Source organism: Protomyctophum parallelum, assembly GCF_964188405.1.
Source record: "Protomyctophum parallelum genome assembly, chromosome: 18".
In the NCBI taxonomy this organism is placed as follows: domain Eukaryota; kingdom Metazoa; phylum Chordata; class Actinopteri; order Myctophiformes; family Myctophidae; genus Protomyctophum; species Protomyctophum parallelum.
In genome coordinates, this window is record NC_139716.1 from 15311090 (window position 1) to 15335393 (window position 24304).

The 24304-nt window shown below is 44.4% G+C and overlaps 3 protein-coding genes across 3 annotated transcripts in view; all 3 read right to left on the minus strand.

Moving 5' to 3' along the window:
• mcm2 (minichromosome maintenance complex component 2) overlaps positions 1-2404 on the minus strand; it is a 28263-nt gene extending 25859 nt beyond the window's left edge. Inside the window, exon 1 of the mRNA XM_083789164.1 lies at positions 2356-2404. Coding sequence (XP_083645290.1) covers positions 2356-2361 — 6 coding nt within the window. The 5' untranslated portion in view covers positions 2362-2404. The remainder of the gene's footprint in view (positions 1-2355) is intronic.
• Positions 2405-5302: 2898 nt separating this feature from the next.
• Positions 5303-6472, minus strand: LOC310875982 (kelch domain-containing protein 3-like; the record flags this gene model as incomplete). The annotated part of the gene is made up of 1 exon (XM_083789431.1): positions 5303-6472. One exon carries the CDS (start codon positions 6470-6472, stop codon positions 5303-5305), a length of 1170 nt encoding a protein of 389 aa, XP_083645557.1.
• Positions 6473-10239: 3767 nt separating this feature from the next.
• pigu (phosphatidylinositol glycan anchor biosynthesis, class U) lies at positions 10240-23008 on the minus strand (the record flags this gene model as incomplete). Its single annotated transcript, XM_083789173.1, has 12 exons — positions 10240-10678; positions 11854-11996; positions 13733-13857; positions 14367-14510; positions 15839-15993; positions 17349-17446; positions 17650-17750; positions 18071-18180; positions 18520-18582; positions 19808-19867; positions 20344-20408; positions 22879-23008. The coding sequence occupies 12 exons, from the start codon at positions 23006-23008 to the stop codon at positions 10565-10567; spliced, it is 1308 nt and encodes a 435-aa protein (XP_083645299.1). The 3' UTR covers positions 10240-10564.
• Positions 23009-24304: the final 1296 nt, after the last annotated feature.

Genomic DNA, 24304 nt, shown 5'->3' on the forward strand with positions numbered 1-24304 from the left:
GACGCAGCCGTCTATAAACACAAGGATGCTCCGATCAGGTCCCGATCACCGATCGTTTCTCTCGTGATCGTCCGTTACCGATCTTGTGCGTTAGGAGAATTTGAATATTTCTACAATTATTCCATCTCAAAACTCACGTCAAAACTGTTCCTGTGTGTGTGGGGAGGCAGGGGAGAATGTCTAGGCCTGTCACAAAGATGCAAAATGATGTTATACTTAAAATGGTGTAAATTGCCGATCACCAATTCAAGTGCGGGGGATCATCTTTAGTTTACACAATACCAGATATCTGTCTAAACACCTGAACGTGTCCAGAGAGCTCTGTCTTCTATAAACACAACACCAGATATCTGTCTAAACACCTGAACGTGTCCAGAGAGCTCTGTCTTCTATAAACACAACACCAGATATCTGTCTAAACACCTGAACGTGTCCAGAGAGCTCTGTCTTCTATAAACACAACACCAGATATCTGTCTAAACACCTGAACGTGTCTGTCTAAGAGCACTGTTTACCTAGAATGTTCCGTTTTCACTGTTGAAACTCCAAACTTGTACACCATTTAAGTGGTATAAATAAAAGTCAGTCAGATATATAGTATAATATCATTTTGCATCTTTGTGACGGGCCTAAACATTCTCCACACACACACACGCAACATACACACTTGACGTGGAACATAACGCGCACGATCGGTATTGGGACGATTTCTTTTTTTCCGATCTTAGATCGGTCCCAAAACACCTGTCAGTGTTGGGGGGGGGGACCTCTACAGTTACAATAGCGGTGGTTCTCAGTTCAAAACACCTGTCAGTGTTGGGGGGGGGGACCTCTACAGTTACAATAGCGGTGGTTCTCAAACACCTGTCAGTGTTGGGGGGGGACCTCTACAGTTACAATAGCGCTGGTTCTCAGTTCACACTCAAAGGTTTTAATTCCAATAACTCTGAGAGTTTAGAAATGGACCCAAATTAACCCTGTAAGGTTCCATTAAAATCCTAAAGGATCCCAAGCCTTGCATCAAAATCAACCCCCCCCCCCCCCACACACACACACACACACACTCGCTATTTACAAATAGCAGATCTACAAGCTCACAGCACATACAGCAGATCTACAAACTCACAGCACATACAGTAGATCTCGACAGCGGCCATTTGGACGCAGTAATATTCTAACAGACTCAGCCCATGTGACACACACACACACACACGTTAAGCTGGCATGCCCAAACACACAACTTAAGGGCAGGAGAAAACCAATCCCAACGTTGCTTATAATGATCAGAACATGGCATCACTGACTGATCATCACAGCCACATGGCAACATCCTTCACAGCATCCACGTAAGGAATTAATCCACCCTGATGATGATGATCATTGATCACAATCTATAATCTATCAATCAATAAAACAAGCTACACTACACATCCATAAATGAACCGATACTGTTGCAATCGATCAATAAAGTACAAATGCATTATGGTGAAGGCAGTGTGCAACTCTCAGACAACCTAAAACAAGTAGCTTGTGCAGCTGCACACACACACACACACACACACACACACACACACACACACACACACACACACACACACACCATTATTTGACCTATAAGATTACGTCAACATTATTGTACACTCACTGACAGTGCTTTCTATCTAGTGATTTATATCGACTTTGTTTAAATCCACTCTGGATATTAAGGAGCATGATTCATGATTCAAGTTTCTTTATTAGGACAAAAAGACGCCTTGAGAAGAGATGTACCATCTCGGTTTCGATGTCACAATCATTATTGTACATGTAAACAATAAGACAAAACAAATCACATAGCCCATACACGGACAACAATACATAATTATCTCTAAACAAACCCTGAAAACCTTCACAGCATCATCAGTACAGCACAGAATCCAATCATAGAACACATGTTGTACTTAAAGAGTACAACATGTGCCCATAATACTGTCTAGATTATAAATTAATAGACATTCAACGGCGTTTCTTTGTTGTGACACACATGTGCTTTAAACCCTGCAGGCTAGGGTGGGGGGGGGGGCATAAAGTCCATAGAGTAGCCGATCTACAAGCTCACAAAGTCACAAAACGAGATCGGCTGTAGTTTTGGTAAAGAGTAGAGAGATTGGGACAAAACTACTGAGATCCCAACAACAGTTGTAACTCAAGTCATTACAGAGACTAGACTTCAGAGGATTTTTAAGTTGTTAAATGTCAAACTAAATATGACTTCATGTACCGTTACATAAGCATAAAACGGTGTTGTAAATGCACACGGATGTGTGTGTGTCGTATTTGTACATTAAAAGGGTGTTTTCAGTAATATTGACTCACCGCCATGCTTTCAGCTCTGCTCTGATTCTCTGCTCAGCACAAACTGTCTTTTCCGGCGTAGGCTCACTTTTCGCGCGAGAACGATCACGTGACGCCCGAAGCCCGCGAAATCTCATGAATATTCAACGAGGTTGGGCGGAGACTATAGAACGAGCCGGCGTTTTGAATGGACGACGGCGACGTCTGTCAAGGTTGTTCCACTCCCGTATGTATGTGGAGGCGGGGCCGTGTGTGTGTTGACGCCGGGCAGCAGGATCAGCCAGCCAATCACACGCTGTCCTCTCGTTTTTAAGGGTGGAGTTTCTTTCCCGGGAAAAAAAAAGATGCTGTCCAATCTCACCCCATGGCTGTCCCTCTGCTGCTCGCCTCAGAGGAGACACTACCGCCCTCTGCTGGTTCGTTTAATAAACATGTTTTATTAGAGGTTTTCAACTATAGTGGTCCTTGAGGGGGTTCCAGGTGGTCCCCAGGCCATAACCCCAGGCGCAAAATGATGGAGAGTTGGTAACCAAATGGACCCTTATTGATCTTTAACTGTTGAGACTGGATCATCACCTAGGGCCAGGCTACTACCTAGATCTGCATATGGCCAGTACAGAATTAATTCCACAAGTTGATCTGACCCCCCCCCCCCCCCCCCCATGCCAAAGCACTATCATACAAGAATACATTTATCAAATACAAAACAATACTCTAAATTTAAAAAAGGCCTAAAAACTACAGGAATTCAGAAAAAAAATGCATTATTCATATAGCCAGATGAATAAAAATAAAAATCACACCTGTGTGAAGTGAGGGGCGCTCTTATCATTATACATCATCTCATGAACAACTGAATTTACTGATTGATAACCGATTGGTTAGCCGATTTGCTCGTCTACATATGACATAAATTGTCGTATCAGTGTCAATGGCATTTATTGTTTGCGCTGCCACAAATGTACATCTCGTACTTGAGGCACATATGACCTATTATTTCTCCTGTCATTGTCAATGGCAAATATGAGACGTGTGGGCACAAAAGCTGTATATAGGAGGGGCTAGCAGCCGTCAATTTTTTTTAAATGTCATGTATTGTAGCTGATAGGCTGAGCTGTTCCGTTAAATCCTAAAGTTATGGATCGATAGGCTGAGCTGTACCGTTGAATCCTAAAGTTATGGACTGATGTACCGTGCTTGTTCTGTGGGGCTGTAAAGGTATGCACACATGATGAGTTGGGACCAGGGGGGCAGTCATACAGATATTTTGTGAAGCCACTAAGGAAATCGGGATTTCCTGAAAGTTCATATAATGGCCTGTTGTGGCGCTGTCATTGGGCCCAAAAAACCCCATAGCCCCATAGAAGTCCATGTATTTGGGTCCAACTTCACCTAGACTGTATTACCTTAATAAACATGGTCATGAATACTTTCTGCTTCCAGTCACTAGTTTAAAGTCTCATTTCTAATGTCATAATATTCTTTTTGGAAAATTATGGTCCCATTTATAAAAAAAAATTACCATAAAGTCACGTATGTTCTGAGGGGCATGGTAGTACCGGTACAGTCTATGATCGGGATTCCCTACCCACTCGAGTCAAAATAAAAACCAACTAAGAAGAAGGGGGGAAGTCCCGCCTCGTTGTCTGGGCCAGCCAATGGCCAGCTGGGCCAAAACGGATCTAGAAAGATGGCGATGTACAATTCAACGACTGACAGGCTTCATTTTACGTGCATGTTAGACCCGGGGAACGCTTTGTCCATATTTTTTACAGTCTATGGTTGGGACGCACAAACCGTCATCCAACAAAACATTTCAGTCAGGGAATAGTAATAAAAATCTGTGAATACATTTCTTACCAGGAATGTTCTTCACCAATGTGTTTGTAAAGGTGTCTATACTATAACATATCCCACATTGGTTTCTATTCAATTTACAATTTAGGCATTTTGCATACGCTCTTAATCCAGAGCAAGAACAAAAAACATGGCAATATATCACATACATAAAAAGTAGTTATCATGAAACATGCGTAAGCTAAGAACGTCACAGTGGAATATCTATATAATTAAACTATACATATATATATATTGTGGGATCTCAGTAAGAAACCCCCGTCGTAGTGAGTGCGTTGCCATGGTACGTACGTCTGTCGCAACGCACTCAAGAGCGTGAGACGCCCCCCTCGGGCAGCCAATAGGCCGAGTGTATGTGCCGAACTTCATAATAGGCCAGACGGAAATGATCGCCAGCCGCGCGGCATCAGGAAGGTAGTATATAAAGCCGCTCTCAGTCAGTGTGTGGTGACGGCTGGTTCACCACAGGCTAACAGGGGCACGCCTCACAGAGACACAGGGCTGTATTGTGCGTGTCTTAAGTACCAGGTCTTATTCCCTAACTAACTTATTCCCAAATGGCATTGATCACGCCTCCAGGTCTTTAGTTTACTCAAGTTAGGGAATAAGACCTGGTACTTAAGACGCGCAGAATACAGCCATACACGCTCCCAGGTTGGTGTAGCGTATTGTGTGCACGTTCTCATTGCTGTTCTGTCTGACAGGCTTACAGGATCAGAGACGGACACGGAGAAGAGAGGTGGAAGAGGACGCCACTCTCGCCCAATCCCCCTGCCTAGAGAGAGAGAGAGAGCGGGGAAGCCTCGCCACTCCAAGAGCCGCCCGCATGACAAGGTGGTAAGAGAAACCTTACCACTGTTTATACTACTCACCTTAGGAGTCAAAAGGAGCCGTTAAAGGCTTCATACTGCTACGGACAGGAGGGCTAGCGAGCTCCTTTGAGCTGCGGAGGGAAGCACACCTATGCTAATACCATAAAGTACTCATCACGTCACTCACGTGTGCCACGGGTGTTAGAAATGTGCTGGGACAGCGATTAGCATTGCTGTATTCCGCATTGTTTAGTTAGCATATAGGTGGGTTCATTTCCCCTGCCAGTTCTCAGCTGATGTCATGGCTGCCTCTGCCAGTTCCCACCTGCTGTCATTTCCCACTTTCTGCGAGTCACCTTCTTCCAGTTCCCGTCTAATTCTAGTTCCCAGTTGAGGACAGTTCCCTGCAGCTGCCAGTTCCCACCCGACATCATGGCTGCCAGTTCCCACTTGATGTGGTGAGGGAGTTCAGACTTATCCAGACCGTGCTGAATCACCGCCAGCTTGCAGAATGTCTGGAGACTTGGACTCAAGTCTAAGATGTACACTAGATCATCATAAAAGAGGAAGACACGGTCTCCCAGCATGCAACAACAGCCCGTACGAGACGCCTTAGACGGGCCTTTCCCCTTGGGATCCACCTTCTTCCAGGAGAAGGTCTTTGTATTGAACTTCCACAGACCAGAGCAGTTCTCACTACCACCAAACACGTACAGCTCTCCATTGTAGGTAAAGGCTGCAGCGCCATAGGTGGAGCAGTGTTCAGGGACAGACTGTGCAGAAGGCGTGATGCTCAGCCAGTGGTTGGTCTCTGTGTCAAACACTCTGATGCTGTTGTTGGGTTGCTCCCCGACCCCACAGCCCCCGACTACAAACATATTTGTCCCGATGATGGTGGCTTGGTGAAGCCATGAAGCGGGCGGTAGATCTCCTCCGCTGATAATTGAAGACCAGACCATTGTGGAGGTGTCCAACTTGTACATGTCGTTGCATCTCATGCATGTAACGCGATTAAATCCTCCGTGCACATACATGACCTTCCCCAAGACGCAGGCAGAGTGTTTGAACCTCAAATCTGGGAGGGTCCCAGAAACCTGTGTCTTCAGCCATCTGTGGGTGTCCACGTCTAACGCATACACCCGGTCATCTGCATCATCCACGAGCATCCACAACCCCCCTCCCCAGATGTAAACGATACCTTCCACCAGCACCGCAGAGTGTCCTTTGCGCATGTAGGGAACCTCGGGGGGCAGGCTCTTCTCGCCTCGTTTCCTTCTCACCGACAACTTCCGCCAGTGCAGAGCCCCGGTGTTTAAGACGTACACACTGATCTGATGGCCGGTGTACTCCCGTGGGCAAGCTGGCGCCTCTGGAGACACTCCGAAGGTGTACAGCTTGTGTCCTACGGTGACCGCGACCCGTAAGCATCCTCCAGTTGGTCCTCTCAGAGGAACCCTCCAGCTGAGCATCTCTCACAGGTTAGTCGATGGCTCTTCTGACGCACGGTGAAGTTATGGATCGACGACTGATGTACCGTGCTTGTTCTGTGGGGCTGTAAAGGAATGCACAAATATGAGTCGGGACGCACAAACCGGCATGCAAAGGTTGGCCAATCACAACCAACAGAACATTGACAACTAGATAAGGTCCCCCTCGGGGCAAAGGTCTCCACCAGGGCAGGTTGTGGCCTCCTGGTGACGCTATAATAGGCCAATGTGAAAAGGGTGCCATTTCTTCTCATGCCTTGGATGGCAATTGGATGATTTGACGCATTCTGTGGCCTCAAATCATCAAAACGGGCCAATCCTGCAAACTTTGAAAGCCAATGTTAGCCAATTTGGATGGAATATGAAATATCGGACAGATCCGTCCTGAACACATGACTATAGAGATACTGTGTAACGATTTGCAGGATTTTTGGACAGAATCTGGAGGAATATAATGTAAGGTAAGTAAGGTTGCGAATACAAGCGGCCGAAATTAGTCTTCTTCGACGGGTGGCTGGCGTCTCCCTTAGAGATAGGGTGAGAAGTTCAGTCACACGAGAGAGACTCGGAGTAGAGTCGCTGCTCCTTCGCCTGGAAAGGAGCCAGCTTAGGTGGTTCGGGGCATCTGGTTAGGATGCCTCTCGGGCGCCTCCCTAGGGAGGTCCTCAAGGCACGTCCCACTGGGAGGAGACCCCGGGGCAGACAAAGGATCACGTCCCACTGGGAGGAGACCCCGGGGCAGACCGAGGTGCAGATGGAGGGATTACATCGACTCACTGGCCTTGGAACGTCTCGGGATCCCCCAGGAGGAAGTCACTATAATGTTGCTCTGGAGAGGGAAGTCTGGAGCTCTCTGGTGGAGCCGTTGCCCCCACGACCTGACTACGGATAAGCGGTTGAAGATGGATGGATGGATATAGAACAAATCACACCCGTGTGAAGTGAGGGGCGCTCTAGACAGACTCTTCTTTGGCTAGATTCAAATTGTGTTGAAATGAAAAGAAAAGCAAACGATTCCCACATGTTTAATAAAAACGTTTAAGTACATGATATTTTATTAAACTTCATGATCTCTTCATGATAGAAAAAAAAACAATCCTTCCACGTTACTTATTTCATTCACCAGATATTACATTAACCCTTTCATAACATAACATTAAAGGGACACTACAACCCTTTTGCAACCAGACAAGAAACAATTTACTGGGGTTTTCATGTGGGTAATTTGAGTTTTTAGATATTTTAGTATTTCTAAGTGTCAATGGGCTCCATGATGTCACAGACACTGGGCTCCCTTACTTCCTGGACTACACGTTGTCTCAGCAAGACAGCCCTGCCCATATCCACAAGGAGCAGCAGTGCACCAAAGCATTATGGGAATTGTAGTCCAGGAAGGAAGTGAGCCCAGTTTACCCACATAAAACCACCCAGGAAAGTGCTGTCTCCCAGACATCATTAAAATAAGATCTGGTTGCAAAAGGGGTTGAAGTGTCCCTTTAACTGGGTAATAAACACTACCCCGTAATAAACAGCCCATAATAATAATAAATAACATATATACACATTACATACAGCAGTGGTTGTCAGATAACCTGACTCCGCCCGACTGAAGACACTTGCTTCACACGACTTCCATCTGGTTTCACTGTATCACAATCTATTTGTTTTAGCAAAAGGCAGATGCACACCTCAGAAGGCTAGTGACAGGTGCACAGGGCAATAGAGCATATAGATTAACCCATTTTGACCTGAGGATGATTCTACAAATGCCTTCTAAATCCTGACAGTTTTCTGAGAAACCCCATGTTTCTATGTCATTCGTTCTCAAACATTTTCATGTCAAGGACCCCCAAAAATATATGTATTTGGCTGAAAATATGTTGTTCCAGCGACCCACCAGAAGATTTCTTTAAAAGGTTCGCTCTGAAAGAATATATAATTATATATTCAAACATTTGTGCCTAATTTGCTATTTTTCTAAAATAGCAGACCTACAAGCTCTTAGCGCGGCCCTCTGTGGCGCGGTATGAGCTTGTAGATCTATATCTGGGGACCCCCCCTCAATTAGGGACATCACCAATTACAGCGCCACACAAAAGCATCACGTTTTTCAACTTGTAGATCTGCTACGATTGAATTTGAAACCGTTTTTGGACACGTTACCACCCTGTAGAATGGACCTCAGGGACAGGTTCTCAATGGGTTTATACTAGTCATGCAACTGGTATAAAACCCAGCATTATGTTATACTTTAGCTATTGAAAAATAGCAGATCTACAAGCTTGTAGATCGATTTAGAAAAATCGTAATTACGTAGGCTATAGTAGTACATTTTTGGGAGGTCCTTGACGTGAAAATGTTTGAGAACGACCGACATAGAAACATGGGGTTTTTTTCAGAAAACTGTCAGGATTTAGAAAACATTTAGTAGAATCTGGTCTCAGGTTTAAATGTGATAATGTAAATAATGTCCCACTCCCACAGAATGAAGAACCCCCTCCCGTCTCCATCCCGGTGCCAGAGTAAAAAAAATAAAAACCCATCACGTCAAACTCCTGGTATAAAATTAATTACTGCCGCTACCGTGGTTTGTTTTTTATTATCCCATTTTGACCTGAGATCAGATTCTATAAATGTCTTCTACATCCTGACAGTTTTCTGAAAAAGCTATGTTTCTATGTCAGTGGTTCTTCGACTTTTCAAAAATAGCAGACCTACAAGCTTGTAGGTCTGCTATTTTTCAATAGCTAAAGCGTGACATGAAAAGGGGTTCCCGCCCAAAATGGGTTAATTAATAACTTAGTCATTAGGAAAAGCAATGTATTTCGTGTTATTTTTAGATTACCGAGTTTCATGCAGTTTTTTTTTAATTCAAAAGATAATGAAAAAGGCTTGAGAAGAAGAAATATAATCTCCACCGCCAAAAACTGTTGTCCCATCCTGCCACCGGGTGTCGCTGTCTCCCAGCGTCACCACCGTCTCCAATGACAAACTAGTCTTTGCATAGTCAATGGTTTTCAGCCAGAGGTCCGGGGACCACCAGGGGTCATTGTGGGGGTTCCAGGTGGTCCATAGTGGTCCAGGGACCACCAGGGGTCATTGTGGGGGTTCCAGGTGGTCCCCAGTGGTCCGGGGACCACCAGGGGTCCTTGAGGGGGTTCCAGGTGGTCCCTAGTGGTCTGGGGACCACCAGTGGTCCTTGAGGGGGTTCCAGGTGGTCCCTAGTGGTCTGGGGACCACCAGTGGTCCTTGAGGGGGTTCCAGGTGGTCCCTAGTGGTCTGGGGACCACCAGTGGTCCTTGAGGGGGTTCCAGGTGGTCGGGGACCACCAGTGGTCCTTGAGGGGGTTCCAGGTGGTCCCCAGCTAAACGATGGAAGTACTGTCGGTAACCAAATGGACCCTTATAGATCTTTTTAACCCATGAGATAGAGCGTAAAATGAAACCAAAATGATTGTACGCTCTCAAGAGTTACATTTTCGTTAAACTGCATTAGTTAATTTACAAGAAGTCTACACAATTAGAGAATGTAGAAGAATTGTTATTTTGATCGTTTGCCTGTTGTCTCTCCTCCTAAATTCCACGCTGTATTGATTGATGTGTGGTATACACATCAATACAGCATGGAATTTGGGCACAAAATCCTATCCAACAATAACAAAAGATAGACCCTGACGAAGACCTTTTGGTCGAAACGCGTAGGTCCTGTTATTTATTTGCCTTGCTCATCATCAAATAAACTATTGCCTTGGATTCTTTTCTTTTCAAGTCTGTAATTCACATTTTGACAAGCAGTACTACTTGGAGGAAGGATACCTTACAGTACTACAGTACTACTTGGAGGAAGGATACCTTTTGTCAATAACAAAATATTGTTTTGGTTTTTGGACTGCGTGGCTAAATGTCTTCAAAATGGTGGTTCCGTGGCTCAAACATGCTGGATAAATATAAAATGGACCATGTCAGGCCCCCCCCCCACCTCGGTTCAGTGTGTGTGTGTACGTGTGTGTGTGTGTGTGTGTGTGTACGTGTGTGTGTGTGTGCGTGCGTGTGTGTGTTTGTGTGTGCATGTGTGTTATTTTAGCACTAGCGTAGCCTCGGTCCCGTCCGGTCTCTTCAGGTACAGCCCGTGGATCAGGTGATGTTCTCTCCTCAGATAGGCGTAGAAATAGTCTGACACCAGCAGGATCTGAAAGACACCAAACCAGCTTTTAGTCATTAGTCTTTTGAATTGTTTTAATTTAGTTTTTAGTCACCTGAAATGATTTAGTGTTAGTCTAGTTTTAGTCGACTACATGTCACGCGATTTCAGTTGACTAAATCTACAGTTGATTTAGTCGACTGAAATGTATTTTGGCGTATTTTGATGCCGTCGTATAATGGCTGATTTTACACTTGCTAAATAGCCGATAGACAAGCTCACAACTGTATATCGGCTATTTAGCTTGTAGATCTGCTATTTTTCTATTAGTTGACGAAATCAACACTGTATAAAACCTCGTCAGTGCGTTTTGCAAATCGTTTTGCAAAGTGCAAATCTTTGGTCCCTGGAACAACATATTTATTTATATATTCTGGGGGGGGACCCTGGAACTAGAGGGCAGCACGGGTCCACCCGGACCCGAATACCCGAGATCCGACCCGAGAACCGAGCCGGGTCGGGTGCAAAATATTGACGTGCCGTCGGGGAACGGGTCGGTTCCATTTCAAAGCTGCGGATCTCGTTTCGGGTATCTGAAATGCAGAATACCCGAAATAACCGTGAGGATCCGAGATTTATAAATTAAACCCTTCAACTTTAAAAATAGGTTTCAAAAATAGACATGCGTGCATTGTAATTATTACATTCTAAAGTTGATATTGTCTGTTGAACAGAGTCAACGACTCGAGAGCGCTCTCTCTCTCTCTTTCGCTTGCACACACACACAGTCACACACATGGCTATATTAATGCAATCATGGCGGCCCCCTTCAGCGAGCGAGGTGAAACGCAAAGCAACAAGCAATGTGGGACTAACCTCGCATCACCAGGCTTTCCACCTCGGAGGAAAAATGTGGGACAGTTTTGTTGTGATTGTCAACAGCTCTGGTAAGAATGTCGGTGCGCAAAAATGCACTGCGCTGTCTGGAGGGGTGCACGTTGCTCATAGAGAGCAGTCTCATATCATGTTAAAGCATGGAACAACATATTTCTTCTTGAGGGGTCCCTGGGGGGGTCCCTGGAACAACATATTTTCAGATGGGGGTCCGTGGCCAAATACAGATCATTCTTGCATGTGGACATTTTCTTTTTAGAATGGGCCTCATGTCTTAATGGGTCAACAGAATGGGCCTCATGTCTACATGGGTCAACAGCGCCACCTACCTGCGCCACGTTGAACAGCAGGGTGATGGCGTAGTAGAAGTTGGAGTTGGCGCTGCCGGCGTAGATCCACAGGTGCCAGAGAACGGGGAAGAGGGCGGAGCACGCCAGCATCACGCACGACACCAGGAAGATGTTCCGGAGGACTGGAAACACACACCTGGACTTTAGTGATGCACCGAATATTCGTCTGCAGAAAATATTCGGCCCGAAAATGGCTAAAAATGCAGTTTCGGCCTATTCGGTTTCGGCCCGAATAGGCAGAAAATATATCACCGAATAGTGTATGCAATGAATGCATTCAAAAGAGCGGAATAAATGTTTTATGGACCCAGAATAGTGATTATTATTTAAGTAAAGTTTTGCCATAACCATTTCAGGCCCGACCTCGAAATAAAAAAAAAATCTTCTAAATCCTCCAGTTTTCTGGAAAGAATAGCAGACCTACAAGCTCGTAGCGCGCCACTCGGTGGCGTGCTATGAGCTTGTAGATCTGCTATTTTTCAATAGCTAAATTATAACATAATGTTTAAAACACCAAAAGGGGTTCCCGCCCAAAATGGTACGGCCATGACAGCAATGGTAGGAAAAAAGATATATATAATATTAATCATATTCGGCCAAGAATTTCCCTTCCCTAGTGTATATTAATGAACCCGTTAATTTAGTTTTGGGTTTTGTTTTGTTAACATGTTGGTTACAAAAGACGGTATCAAACAATACCGCGCGGTGCTAAGGACGTCTTGGGGACCTTTTAATATTTTTTTCTTTATCAATATAAAGCTTGCTCGCTAAAATCCATTTTTTGGATACAGATGTTTTATCCAAAAAATACATTAGTACAGATGGCTCCACAGTGGTATAAACTAGGCATGTAACGATTCACTCAACTCACGATACGATTCGTATCACGATATGAGGTTCACGATACGATTTCTCACCATATTTTAAACAAAAAATAATTTATCTTACCCCCCCCAAAGCTATTTTTTAACTACATTGCAAAAGAAGTAGCATTACTTTTGACAATGAAGAAACATAATTGCCTTCCTTGATGTATTAAAACAGTTTAAGAGCCATAAACGTCAAGACGTCTAATTGCCAATTATGGACCGGATGCCACGGACGACAAGACGTCTTCCCTTGGGAATTAAAAAATAATATATATAATATATATATATATATTCTCTTTCTTTTCTCTCTTTTTTTTAATCCATATTTAGAAAATTCCTCTAATCTAGTGTACAGGTGATTATGCACATTACATGCATAATAGAATTACAATTTCTTTCTTTTTTTATAATGGGAGAATTGGCACTCAAAGCCTAAACTGGTGACCACCAGGTGGCGCTGAAAGAGATATTATTAATGAGCATCAAAGACCTGGGCACAGACACAGACAGCTCCCCTCTACAGGCCTCTACTACTGAAAGTGACTCATTTCTCTCCAGAAAGCGCTTGTACATGATTGAAAATCGTTTTTATTTATTTCAATAAATCGAATTATATCGTCGGGATTAATATCGATATACCATATATCGTTACATAAGTAAGTAAGTAAGTAGCCTTGCCGAGCCATGGGGCCTATAGCAGGGCAGGAGCCTATGTCCTGTTTCTGTAGCGTGAGGCAGCTTGATGTCCAAGTACACCCCCTGGACATGACGCTAGTCGGCTAGTATGTCGCAGGGACTTACCCCCAATCCAACCCTTGATGCCGAGTGTCAAGCAGGGAGGCACTGGGTCCCATTTTTACAGTCTTTGCTATGACCCGGCCAGGGATCGAACGCCCAACCTCCCAGTCTCAGGGCGGACACTCTAACCACAAGGCCACTGAGCTGGTATATATATCGTTACATGCCTACTAGTATAAACGTATACTTACATCGGTAGAGATGGTTCCAGAGCGGCAGGAAGGACAGGTACAGAGAGATGTCTCCTACGGTGGGATAGGACTTAAAGATGGACACCACGGCGATCTGCATGAAGATCAGGAAGACCGGGTGGTCCCTGAAAGGTACACACACGCACACGCGCACACGCACACACACACACACACACACACACGCACACGCACACACGCACACACACACACGTACGTTTTTAACTCAAATCTTTGCTTCTGGCGGGGTCCCTGAAACAACACATTGTCAGATGGGGTCCGTGGCCAAATACAGATAATTCTGGTGGTCCTTGACGTGAAAAAGATTGAGCACCACTGACATAGAAACAAACTGTTTGTTTTTTTAGAATCGCCCTCAGGGCAAAACCGGTTAAACACTGTACACACTTTGGAAGTACATTTTGGGGGCGGGAACCCCTTTTGGTGTTTTAAACATCGTTATAATTTAGCTATTGAAAAATAGCAGATCTACAAGCTCGTAGCGCGCCACTCGTGTAGGTCTACTATTTTTGAAAAATTGTGAAAATATTTATTTCAGAAAGGAAATTTAGGATTTAGAAGATTTTTGTTAAATTTCGAGTGTGTGTGTGTGTGTGTGTGTGCGTGCGTGTCTTACTGCAGTTTGATGGACAGGGGGATAGTGTAGAAGAAGACGTTGATCTGGAACACGCAGAGGAAGAAGAGACGGAAGTGTTGGAACATCTCAGCGAAGAAATACCAGAACAGACCGATGTTAGGGGTCAGGTCTGGAACCGAGAGACTGGGAGAGACATAGACAACACAGAGAGAGAGAGAGAGAGAGAGTTAGGAAGTGTAGGACCATCTCAGCCAGAAGAGTTCCATGTGATCAGGCTTATCGAGCCGGGTTCATATTTTCTATTATTTTGTGGAAAGACTGTGTCGAGGAAATGTGGAATACCTAAGTTATACATTTAAGGAGATCAAATCCCTCATGGGAAAACTAAACTATGAGAAGCTGTTCTTTACTGTCATTTGACCTGTGGCTTGTGTGGCCTGAAGGGGTCTTCCCATTGTCTCATGTGTTAGTTAAGACCATAGAGTATAATGAATAGAGACGGCACCCAGAGGAAACCCTGAGGCGACATAGTGGCCGAATGAAGGTATTGCAGCGTGGGCCCAAACACATGAACGCGCTGGTCCGTTGACTATCATTGTGCACGTTCACGAAGGCAGCACGCTCGTGCACGTTTGTGCACGTTCAACGGCAGCGCGTTCATGTGTTTGGGGCCAATCCATCTCAGAATGCACTCTGTTCCTACCCGGAAGGAGGAGTGAAATCGCCTCATGCGCTTTTGAGCAACTTAATGCAAGTGGATGGAAGGAGAACTCGGATGCCCTCTCTATTCATACTGTATATACTCTAAGGTTAAGACCCACCTACTCTCCCTGAGGCAGTAGGAATGTATTTAAGCTGAAGTCTGACTGAGTTGTGTTGAGTCGGTACATGGTGTTCCATTGCAACGCTTCATTGCTGGCTCCGTATTCGAATACAAGATTCTAATACTCTGAAACTCTGAATTGTGTCTGTCTCGTTATGTTGTTTAACTGTGTTATAAGTGCTCTCCGAAAGATTCCACAACAACTGCAGACGACAGTATAGTATCTCTTACTAGGGCCTTCAAATACAGTATTTTTACAGTAGTATCTCTTACTAGGGCCTTCAAATACAGTAGTATTACAGTAGTATCTCTTACTAGGGCCTTCAAATACAGTAGTATTACAGTAGTGTCTCTTACTAGGGCCTTCAAATACAGTAGTTTTCTAACAGACGGAAGGCAAATTATACCTTTTTACTTTTGGAAAATAATATTGACGAAACTGTCCTTTCCCCGGACAGCGCTGGTTGGCAGGTATCAAGACTTTTAGACCGACATGTTTGTGCCAGCGTGGAGGATTACATTTATCGATTGATCGCCTCTTGTCTTGATTGTTTAACCCATTGGGAGAAAAAATAAAATAAAAATAGCAGATCTACAAGCTCACGAGCTTAACAGGCTAGATAAGCCCAAAGCTTATCGATAACAGGTAATCAATAAGCTTGAGTAATCCCCCCCCCCCCCCACTCACATGAATCCATACACGGACGGCAGGAAGTCCCAGGATCCCAGCAGGAAGAAGCTGAGGCCGACCAGCACCACCAGACTGCCCAGGAACATGAAGGCGTATTGGAGCAGGAACGCCCAGAAGCCCCACCTCCTCACGTTCACTGGGATGTACTGACGCTGTGAGACAGGTAGAGAGAGACAGACAGGTAGAGAGAGACAGACAGGTAGAGAGAGACAGACAGGTACACGTTCACTGGGATGTACTGACGCTGTGAGACAGGTAGAGAGAGACAGACAGGTAGAGAGAGACAGACAGGTACACGTTGACTGGGATGTACTGACGCTGTGAGACAGGTAGAGAGAGACAGACAGGTACACGTTCACCGGGAAGTACTGACGCTGTGAGACAGGTAGAGAGAGACAGACAGACAGGTACAGGTTCACCAAGATGTACTGACGCTGTGAGAGGGAGACAGGTAGAGAGACACAGACAGGTACACGTTGACTGGGATGTACTGACGCTGTAGAGAGAGAGACAGACAGGAACATGAAGGCATACTGGGAATGCCCAGAACGCCCACCTGACTGTACTGACGCTGTGACAGACAGGAACATGAAGGCATACTGGGAACGCCCAGAACGCCCACCTGAATGTACTGACGCTGTGACAGACAGACAGAGCGAGAGAGAGACGGGCATTCTTGTGCTTCTGTATGTGTGTATATGTCCCCATACACATGGTTTTACCTGTAGTAAGTACAGCATTGTGTATGGGGACATCTAAAGGGTTTTACCTGTAGTAGGTACAGCAGTGTGTATGGGGACATCTAAAGGGTTTTACCTGTAGTAGGTACAGCAGTGTGTATGGGGACATCTAAAGGGGTTTACCTGTAGTAGGTACAGCAGTGTGTATGGGGACATCTAAAGGGTTTTACCTGTACAGCAGTGTGTATGGGGACATCTAAAGGGTTTTACCTGTACAGCAGTGTGTATGGGGACATATACATGGTTTTACCTGTAGTAAGTACAGCAGTGTGTATGGGGACATATACATGGTTTTAACTGTAGCAGGTAGAGCAGTGTGTATGGGGACATCTAAAGGGTTTTACCTGTAGCAGGTAGAGCAGTGTGTATGGGGACATCTAAAGGGTTTTACCTGTAGCAGGTAGAGCAGTGTGTATGGGGACAGCTAAAGGGTTTTACCTGTAGCAGGTAGAGCAGTGTGTATGGGGACATCTAAAGGGTTTTACCTGTAGCAGGTAGAGCAGTGTGTATGGGGACATCTAACGGGTTTTACCTGTAGCAGGTACAGCAGTGTGTATGGGGACATCTAAAGGGTTTTACCTGTAGCAGGTAGAGCAGTGTGTATGGGGACATGTAAAGGGTTTTACCTGTAGCAGGTACAGCAGTGTGTATGTGGACATCTAAAGGGTTTTACCTGTAGCAGGTAGAGCAGTGTGTATGGGGACATCTAAAGGGTTTTACCTGTAGCAGGTAGAGCAGTGTGTATGGGGACATCTAAAGGGTTTTACCTGTAGCAGGTAGAGCAGTGCGGGAGCGAACAGCGTCACAGGATAGATGGACTGATACGTGGCCAGAGCCAGAAAGATGGCGCTCAGTAAGGCACTTCCTGTCAACAAACAAGACATGTGGGGTTTAGTAACGTTCATATTTGTGCCTTTTATAGTAGCCAGTATGTACAGCGTTCAGTAGTGTTAGAGTATATATATAGGGTTATATTTGTACCTTTAATGGTAGCCAGTATATACATACAGAGCTATAATAGTGTTGTTCAGTAGTGTTAGAGTATATATATAGGGTTATAATTTGTACCTTTAATGGTAGCCAGTATGTACAGAGCTATAATAGTGTTGTTGAGGCCGCAGGTGGACTTAGCTACACAGGACAGGATGGTGAACGGGTTCAGGAGGTAACTGAAAGCGCACACACACACACACACACACACACACGCACACGCACGCACGCACGCACGCACGCACGCACGCACGCACGCACGCACGCACGCACGCACGCACGCACGCACGCACGCACGCACAAAAAGGTTACATCTGTTAGGGCTTCTGATCATGCGTGGCCAGACTGCTGCCCCTCGCATCTGATGAGCTCAGGACAGTACTTACAACATGGCTACTTTACAGAGGTATGTAGTGCATCTGATGAGCTCAGACAGTACTTACAACATGGCTACTTTCAGAGGTATGTAGTTTATCTGATGAGCTCAGACAGTACTTACAACATGGCTACTTTCAGAGGTATGTAGTGCATCTGTCCGGGGCTTCTGATGAGCTCCAGGCAGTCTAAGGCGTAGCGCTCGGCCTCCAGCGCATACTTCTGCTTTCTGAACTGGAACAAAAGCAAAATCACACACATCAGAGTTTTCTGAAAAAGACCCCACATCTGACAATATGTAGTTTCAGGGACTCCCCAGAAGCAAAGATTGAGTTAAAAACGTTCGCTCTGAAAGTATATTCAAAGATTCGCGCCACATTTTCAAGTTTCTTTTCCAAAAAATAGCAGATCTACAAGCTCGTATCGCGTCACTTGGTGAGCTTATAGATCTGCTATTTTCCAATAGCTAAAGTATAACAATGCTCAAAACACCAAAAGGGGTTTGCTCTGCAGCTACAATTCTTATTAGGTAGGTATTTGTTGTAGTAAAAGCTTCTCTCATTGGTTACTCACCACTTGTTTGTTGTAGTCCTTTGCTGCGAGGTACAGAGCCACTGCAGTGATGACATCAGCCAACTGAGAGAGAGAGAGAGAGAGAGAGAGAGAGAGAGAGAGAGAGAGAGAGAGAGAGAGAGAGAGAGGTCAGGATACAGTATGTGGATCCTTTAAGATGAATAATCAGTTGGATAAATATGATTCGGAACGTGTTCCTCAGTCATGTTGCAGGTCCATTGGTGTAATCCATGGTCAGGCAATGCCCTCTTGGTTGTTTATTGTATTACTACACATATGATACGGTTGATGATGCTGCGTGTTTGGTAGTGTAAATACTGTAAACTTTTGATTTGATTTATTTGTATTTGTTTATATCCTTGTTTTTTATTATGTTTCTGTGTTCATACACATATCCATGAATACATATTCTGTTGTTGTTGCTTGTGTTTGTATTTTCTGTGTTTGTAAAAAATCTAAAATAAAGTACTGAAAAAAAAAGAATACAGCATGTGGAATCGCACTGAGCGCACTGGTGTGCCCGCTTGCCGTTTGTTTATTCAGTGCACTCGGTGCGTTTGTTGTTCAAAAACCTGGTGCGCTGCATGACACCCGACCCTCCTCAGAAGGAGGGGTTGTCCAGTCAGTGTCACAGTGCATGTGCGTGCGTGTCTCGTGTCGCGTGTCTCGAGCGCTCCCCGGGTTCAGAAAGCTAAGCTAGCTGACCAGTTTTAACTGTTCGTATATAATAAGCCACACTCTGTAAAAGGAAAGGAAAGGTACTATGTTTACCCAGGGTAACTGGACCAAGCTCAAGAACTTGTTTACAGCCAGGCCCTGCTCATAGAACATTTCATGGTAGAGGTTCAATGCCTTGTCCAAGGGCACTTCAGCGGTGGTAATTTTAACGTGCCGGTCCAGGGATACGAACTAGCGACCTTCCGATATCAAGACCGCTCCGCTAACCGTTCGGCCACCGCTGCCTCTCTGTGACGGTGACCGCCCGGTTGAGTGGTTTTCTGTGCTGTCTGGGACTCTGGGCGTGACGTGCACGTGGCTGAGGAACGCACAATAAGTCTCCCCCCCCCCCCCTTCCCTTGGTAGCCACAGAAACGTCTCTGCTTTTGCATGGTACAGTATGTGACAAGACAAGATGTTTTATAGAAAACGCTGCTTATCAACTAACCCGTTAATCGATCGATAAGGTTATCAAAACGTATCAATTATAAATTGATCGATAGCTCCCACCCCTAGTTGAAACCACAAGCATGTCATTGACGATCACGATGACATCATCAGCAGTACTCACCATGAAGGTGATCTCTGCGTAATCCACCACAAAGTGGAACAGGTAGATGGTGAGGGGAGTCTGAAATGACATCACACAGTATCAGTGACATCACACAGACAGTATCAGTGACATCACACACATGTAAGCGCATACGTGTGTGTGTGTGTGTGTGTGTGTGTGTGTGTATCAACCATTACTTGGAAGTATAACAAACTTGGGGTATCGCTGTAGATTTGCCATACTGATATTCGGAAGCCTGGGCCATGTGCATAAACTGACCATGAGTGGCCTAAGAATAGCTGGCATGACAAAAAGCAAAGCCAGACAACTTGCCAAATACTGTTCTGTTTGGTCTGTTATAGGCAGTCTGTCTGTGTGGAGGAGGAGGTGCCATGTGTATCCTTAAGTGAACATGAACCGTCAACCCCGTTATATTTGTTTCTTTGTAAAAATTAATTGTAATTTGTGGATTCAAATAAAGAAATCGAAATGTGTGTGTGTGTGTGTGTGTGTGTGTGTGTGTGTGTGTGTGTGTGTGTGTGTGTGCACGTTACCTCGTGAAACACATCTCCAGAGTAAGGGGAGATTCCCAGATCCAACAGAGCCAAACCCTCCACCACTGAAACACACATCGATTCATTCATTTAATTATCATTTATTAACTATACTGATACAACTAAATAAACCACATTTAGACGCTATGAGGCTGATTCTGAAATGACAGTTTTCTCTAAAACACATGTTTCTATGTCAACCTTTTTAATGTCAAGGATCCCCAGAATGATCTGTATTTGGCAACGGACCCCCATCTGAAAACATGTTGTTCCAGGCAGGGATCACCCCCCCCCCCCCCCCCCCCACACACACACACACAGAAGCAAAGGTTTGAGTTAAAAACGTTGTGCACTGACTGAGCGTGGGCGGAGCTTCCCAATAGCGCCGGGCGCCCACGCTGCAAGCTTCATATTCCACCCAACAGCTGTTTAAAAACCAGGAAGAGAGAGACTCCTGCTCTAAGCTACATGTTGCATATTATATACCGGTATATTAATAGTGCAACCCGTTAATAAAAATGAAACTCCAAACTCCAACACCTAGAAAAAGAATCACATGCAGAGAATTTCTTGACAGAAAGTTAAGTAGTTGACAAGTATGTGTGCAAAAGTACACCAGCGCCTTCATTTTCTCCGTAGGCTCAGACTTTTTGGTGTAAGTAGAAACACAATGCTGATCTTCTATAGAGCTAGTATAGAGTCAATTCTAAGGTATGGTATCATCAACTGTAAAATACAAATCTGAGATCCTTAGATTAGCCAAAATGGCAGGGAAGATCATGGGTATGTCTACAGTCACCTCCGATCACCCCCCAGGTCATCTTTGAGCAGGCCACCATTGGGCAGGTTAATAAAACTGTGTCTGGCCCCTCCCATGCACTATACCCCGAGTATAGGCTAATGCCATGATTGCCAACGGGTAGGAGGTACGAGGCCCATGCGTGCAAGTATAAGAGGTACAAGCATTCCTTTGTCCCTCTGTCAATGACACTCCTTAACAGAGTACTGGCAGAGGGCAGACGTGGTAGGGGTCGAAGGTTTTGAGGTGATGTTCTTCCCCCTTCTGCACTAGATATGGTGGTGTGTGGTATTTTAATGTTGTAGGGGTCACTGGGTGCCTTTGTTGTCTTGTATTGTCTATTGTATCGGTATCTGTATGCTGCAGGGCGGGTCCTTTGGGTCCAAGACAGATTTCTCCCTTGGGAAACAAAATAAAGAAACCTTGAACTAACCTTGAATGTCTACGGTGGATTTTTTACGAAACTCTAGATTAATCTCATTGTAAAAGAAATCTAGAGATGCAAATTAAGGCTACTCAAGGACCCCACTTTGACATCTATGCTGCTGTGTAATACATGAAAGGTATGTAATATCACAGTCATTTCTAGGACTACAACTGTACATAGTTTTGTTTTTGAGTGGCGCTAGTATAGACCCGCCTAGCCCCTCTCGGAACCCTACATAAAGCTTTTCTGACATTTTGATGAGTTTTATGTAGGGTCCCTGTTCATGACTATATTTTCGTATGGGAATTCTGGAACGCGGACGTAAACATCCTCTCTAAGATCCTATCTGCGGCGTGTGGCGGCCTTTTTTTGCTTGAGTTATTCTGAATTCGGGAACTTTAAGTACCTATACATGCCGCTGCGAATATCTCCTGTGGCGCGGAAGCCGTTAAGTATTTTTAATCTTTGTTTGACCGATTTGGTCGCTTTATTTCTTCTTGTTTGTTTACCGTTTATTGTACCGCCTCCCGGTGTGCGGTTGGCTTGTGCGGCTACGTCCCTGCCTCTGATCTGCTCTGTCATAGCTATAGCGCCACTAGCTAGCCAGATAGGCGGTACAATGAGGTGTCAATAAACAAGGAAGGAAGAGAAGAATCAAAGCGACCAAATCGGTCAAACAAAGATTAAAAATACTTAACGGCTTCCGCGCCACAGGAGATATTCGCAGCGGCATGTATGGGTACTTATACTTCACATATTCAGAAACCCTCACACGAAAAAATGTCGTCAAAGAGCGCAGACAGGCCATAAACACGTTGTTTATGTTTTAGTATGGCTGCGTACCAGGTGGCAGGATACTGATGCAACAGGACCCAATGCACTGGGTCTAAATAATGTCAGAAACTTCAGTAGCATTGGGTTCTGCTTGGAGGGCTAAGACCCGCCTATGTCCAGCTTTGAGGGTCTGTGACACAGACCCTCAAAGACTCACATACTCTGTGTTGAGATGACATAGGAGGATCACTTCATAGGGGTGTGATTTTCTCCCCCTCTTTACATTATTGTGCTTTTGGCACTTGCCTTGGCAATGTAAACGTATGACTTATCAGTTATCATTAACCTGACGCTGTTATCATGCCAATAAAGCTACATTTAAAATTGTACTGAATTGACATGAAGTGGAGAATAGATGTTTGAGAACACTGATTGTTGTTGTGGGCTGAACGAACCGGGAAGAGATTCAGAACCTCATCGTTTATTTCAACGTGCTAATAATGAGATGCTAATGAGATGCTAATGAGCCGCTGACCTCTCTTCCAGGCGTTGAGCGGCGACACCACCTCCACCCGGTCCGCCACCAGAGCGGCCAGACCGGACCGGAACAGCACCGCCCGGATCGTCACCGACACGACCAGCAGCAGAGTCAAGGGAGCCGCCATGTTGGACTGAGAGCAGGAACACCGAGGCACGACGGGAAAGGTAGTCAATACAGCAGGAACACCGAGGCACGACGGGAAAGGTAGTCAATACAGCAACAATCTGAGAATATTCGGGAAAACAGCGCCTCCCCTGTTGTTCCTCGAAATTTGGCAACAGTCTGTCTTGAGAGACTATTGAATGACAAATAAAAACCCCAAAACCCTGTCTGATTGTTAATTTGTTATCTGTAAATAAATACAAATACATTCATTATTCAACTGTCATTTAAGATATATTTACATCCTTTAATGATGATTTCCTGCTTGTTTTTGTTATATAGAAGTATATATTTGAATTATTTGTACGTTCTCTAAATGCTCTGATGAATTGAAAATGGTGCACCCTGTTGTAAACAAGTAGTGCTTTAAGAATGGTGTGACGTCACAGTTTTTTGATTGATTGATTGAAATATTTATTAACAGTTTGCAGAATTACAGTACATTTCAAGCACAACTCAATACAAAGACTGTTAACTGTGAGTGGACGACCCAATAAAGCATTACACTTGTTTACAAGAGGGTCCACCTTGTTCAATTCATCAAAAAGTTGTACTTGCATACTGATAGATCTTTATTGTTATTGTAACAGATTACTGTAGATTACTGTTAATAAATACTTCAATCAATCTATATCAATCAATCAAGATTCATGGATCTAATCATATTTCAGATGAATATGTCTAATGGTAGATTCATAGGATCTAGTTGATAAGAAATCCAACAGTGCCACCTTGTGGATCACTAGACAAACTGCAGCCATCCAACACAATAGTATCATGGCTGTTTTCTAAGTGGTTAAAAGGAACATATCGTCTGTTTTTATATTTATTTTAACATTTTAATTCATTTTATTTGTACACTCCAGGTCAATAGCCCCAATACCGTTGCTCATGTGGACCAAACCTAATTATTATAACACTTCCAAGACACAAAATGTTTGGTTCCGACGTCTGAACTTAAATATTATATGATAAAAGTTGCATCCCAGGCAGTGTTTCAACCTACAGTCTATGGTTTCAACCATAGACTGTAAAAAGCACTCGCATTTCATCATGTCATGAAAGGTGCTATACTACAAATAAAGTTTTAATATAAGTATGATAAAGGTGTGCTGAACAAATAAAACTTCACCCATCAAATGAAAGATGAATAAATAATAGCCTCACTACTGGCAGCAGAGCAGATACAGCCAGCAAATTTCTATTTTAGTTTAGTCAGTCTTTGGAATGAAACTTAATTTAGTTTTAGTCATAGTTT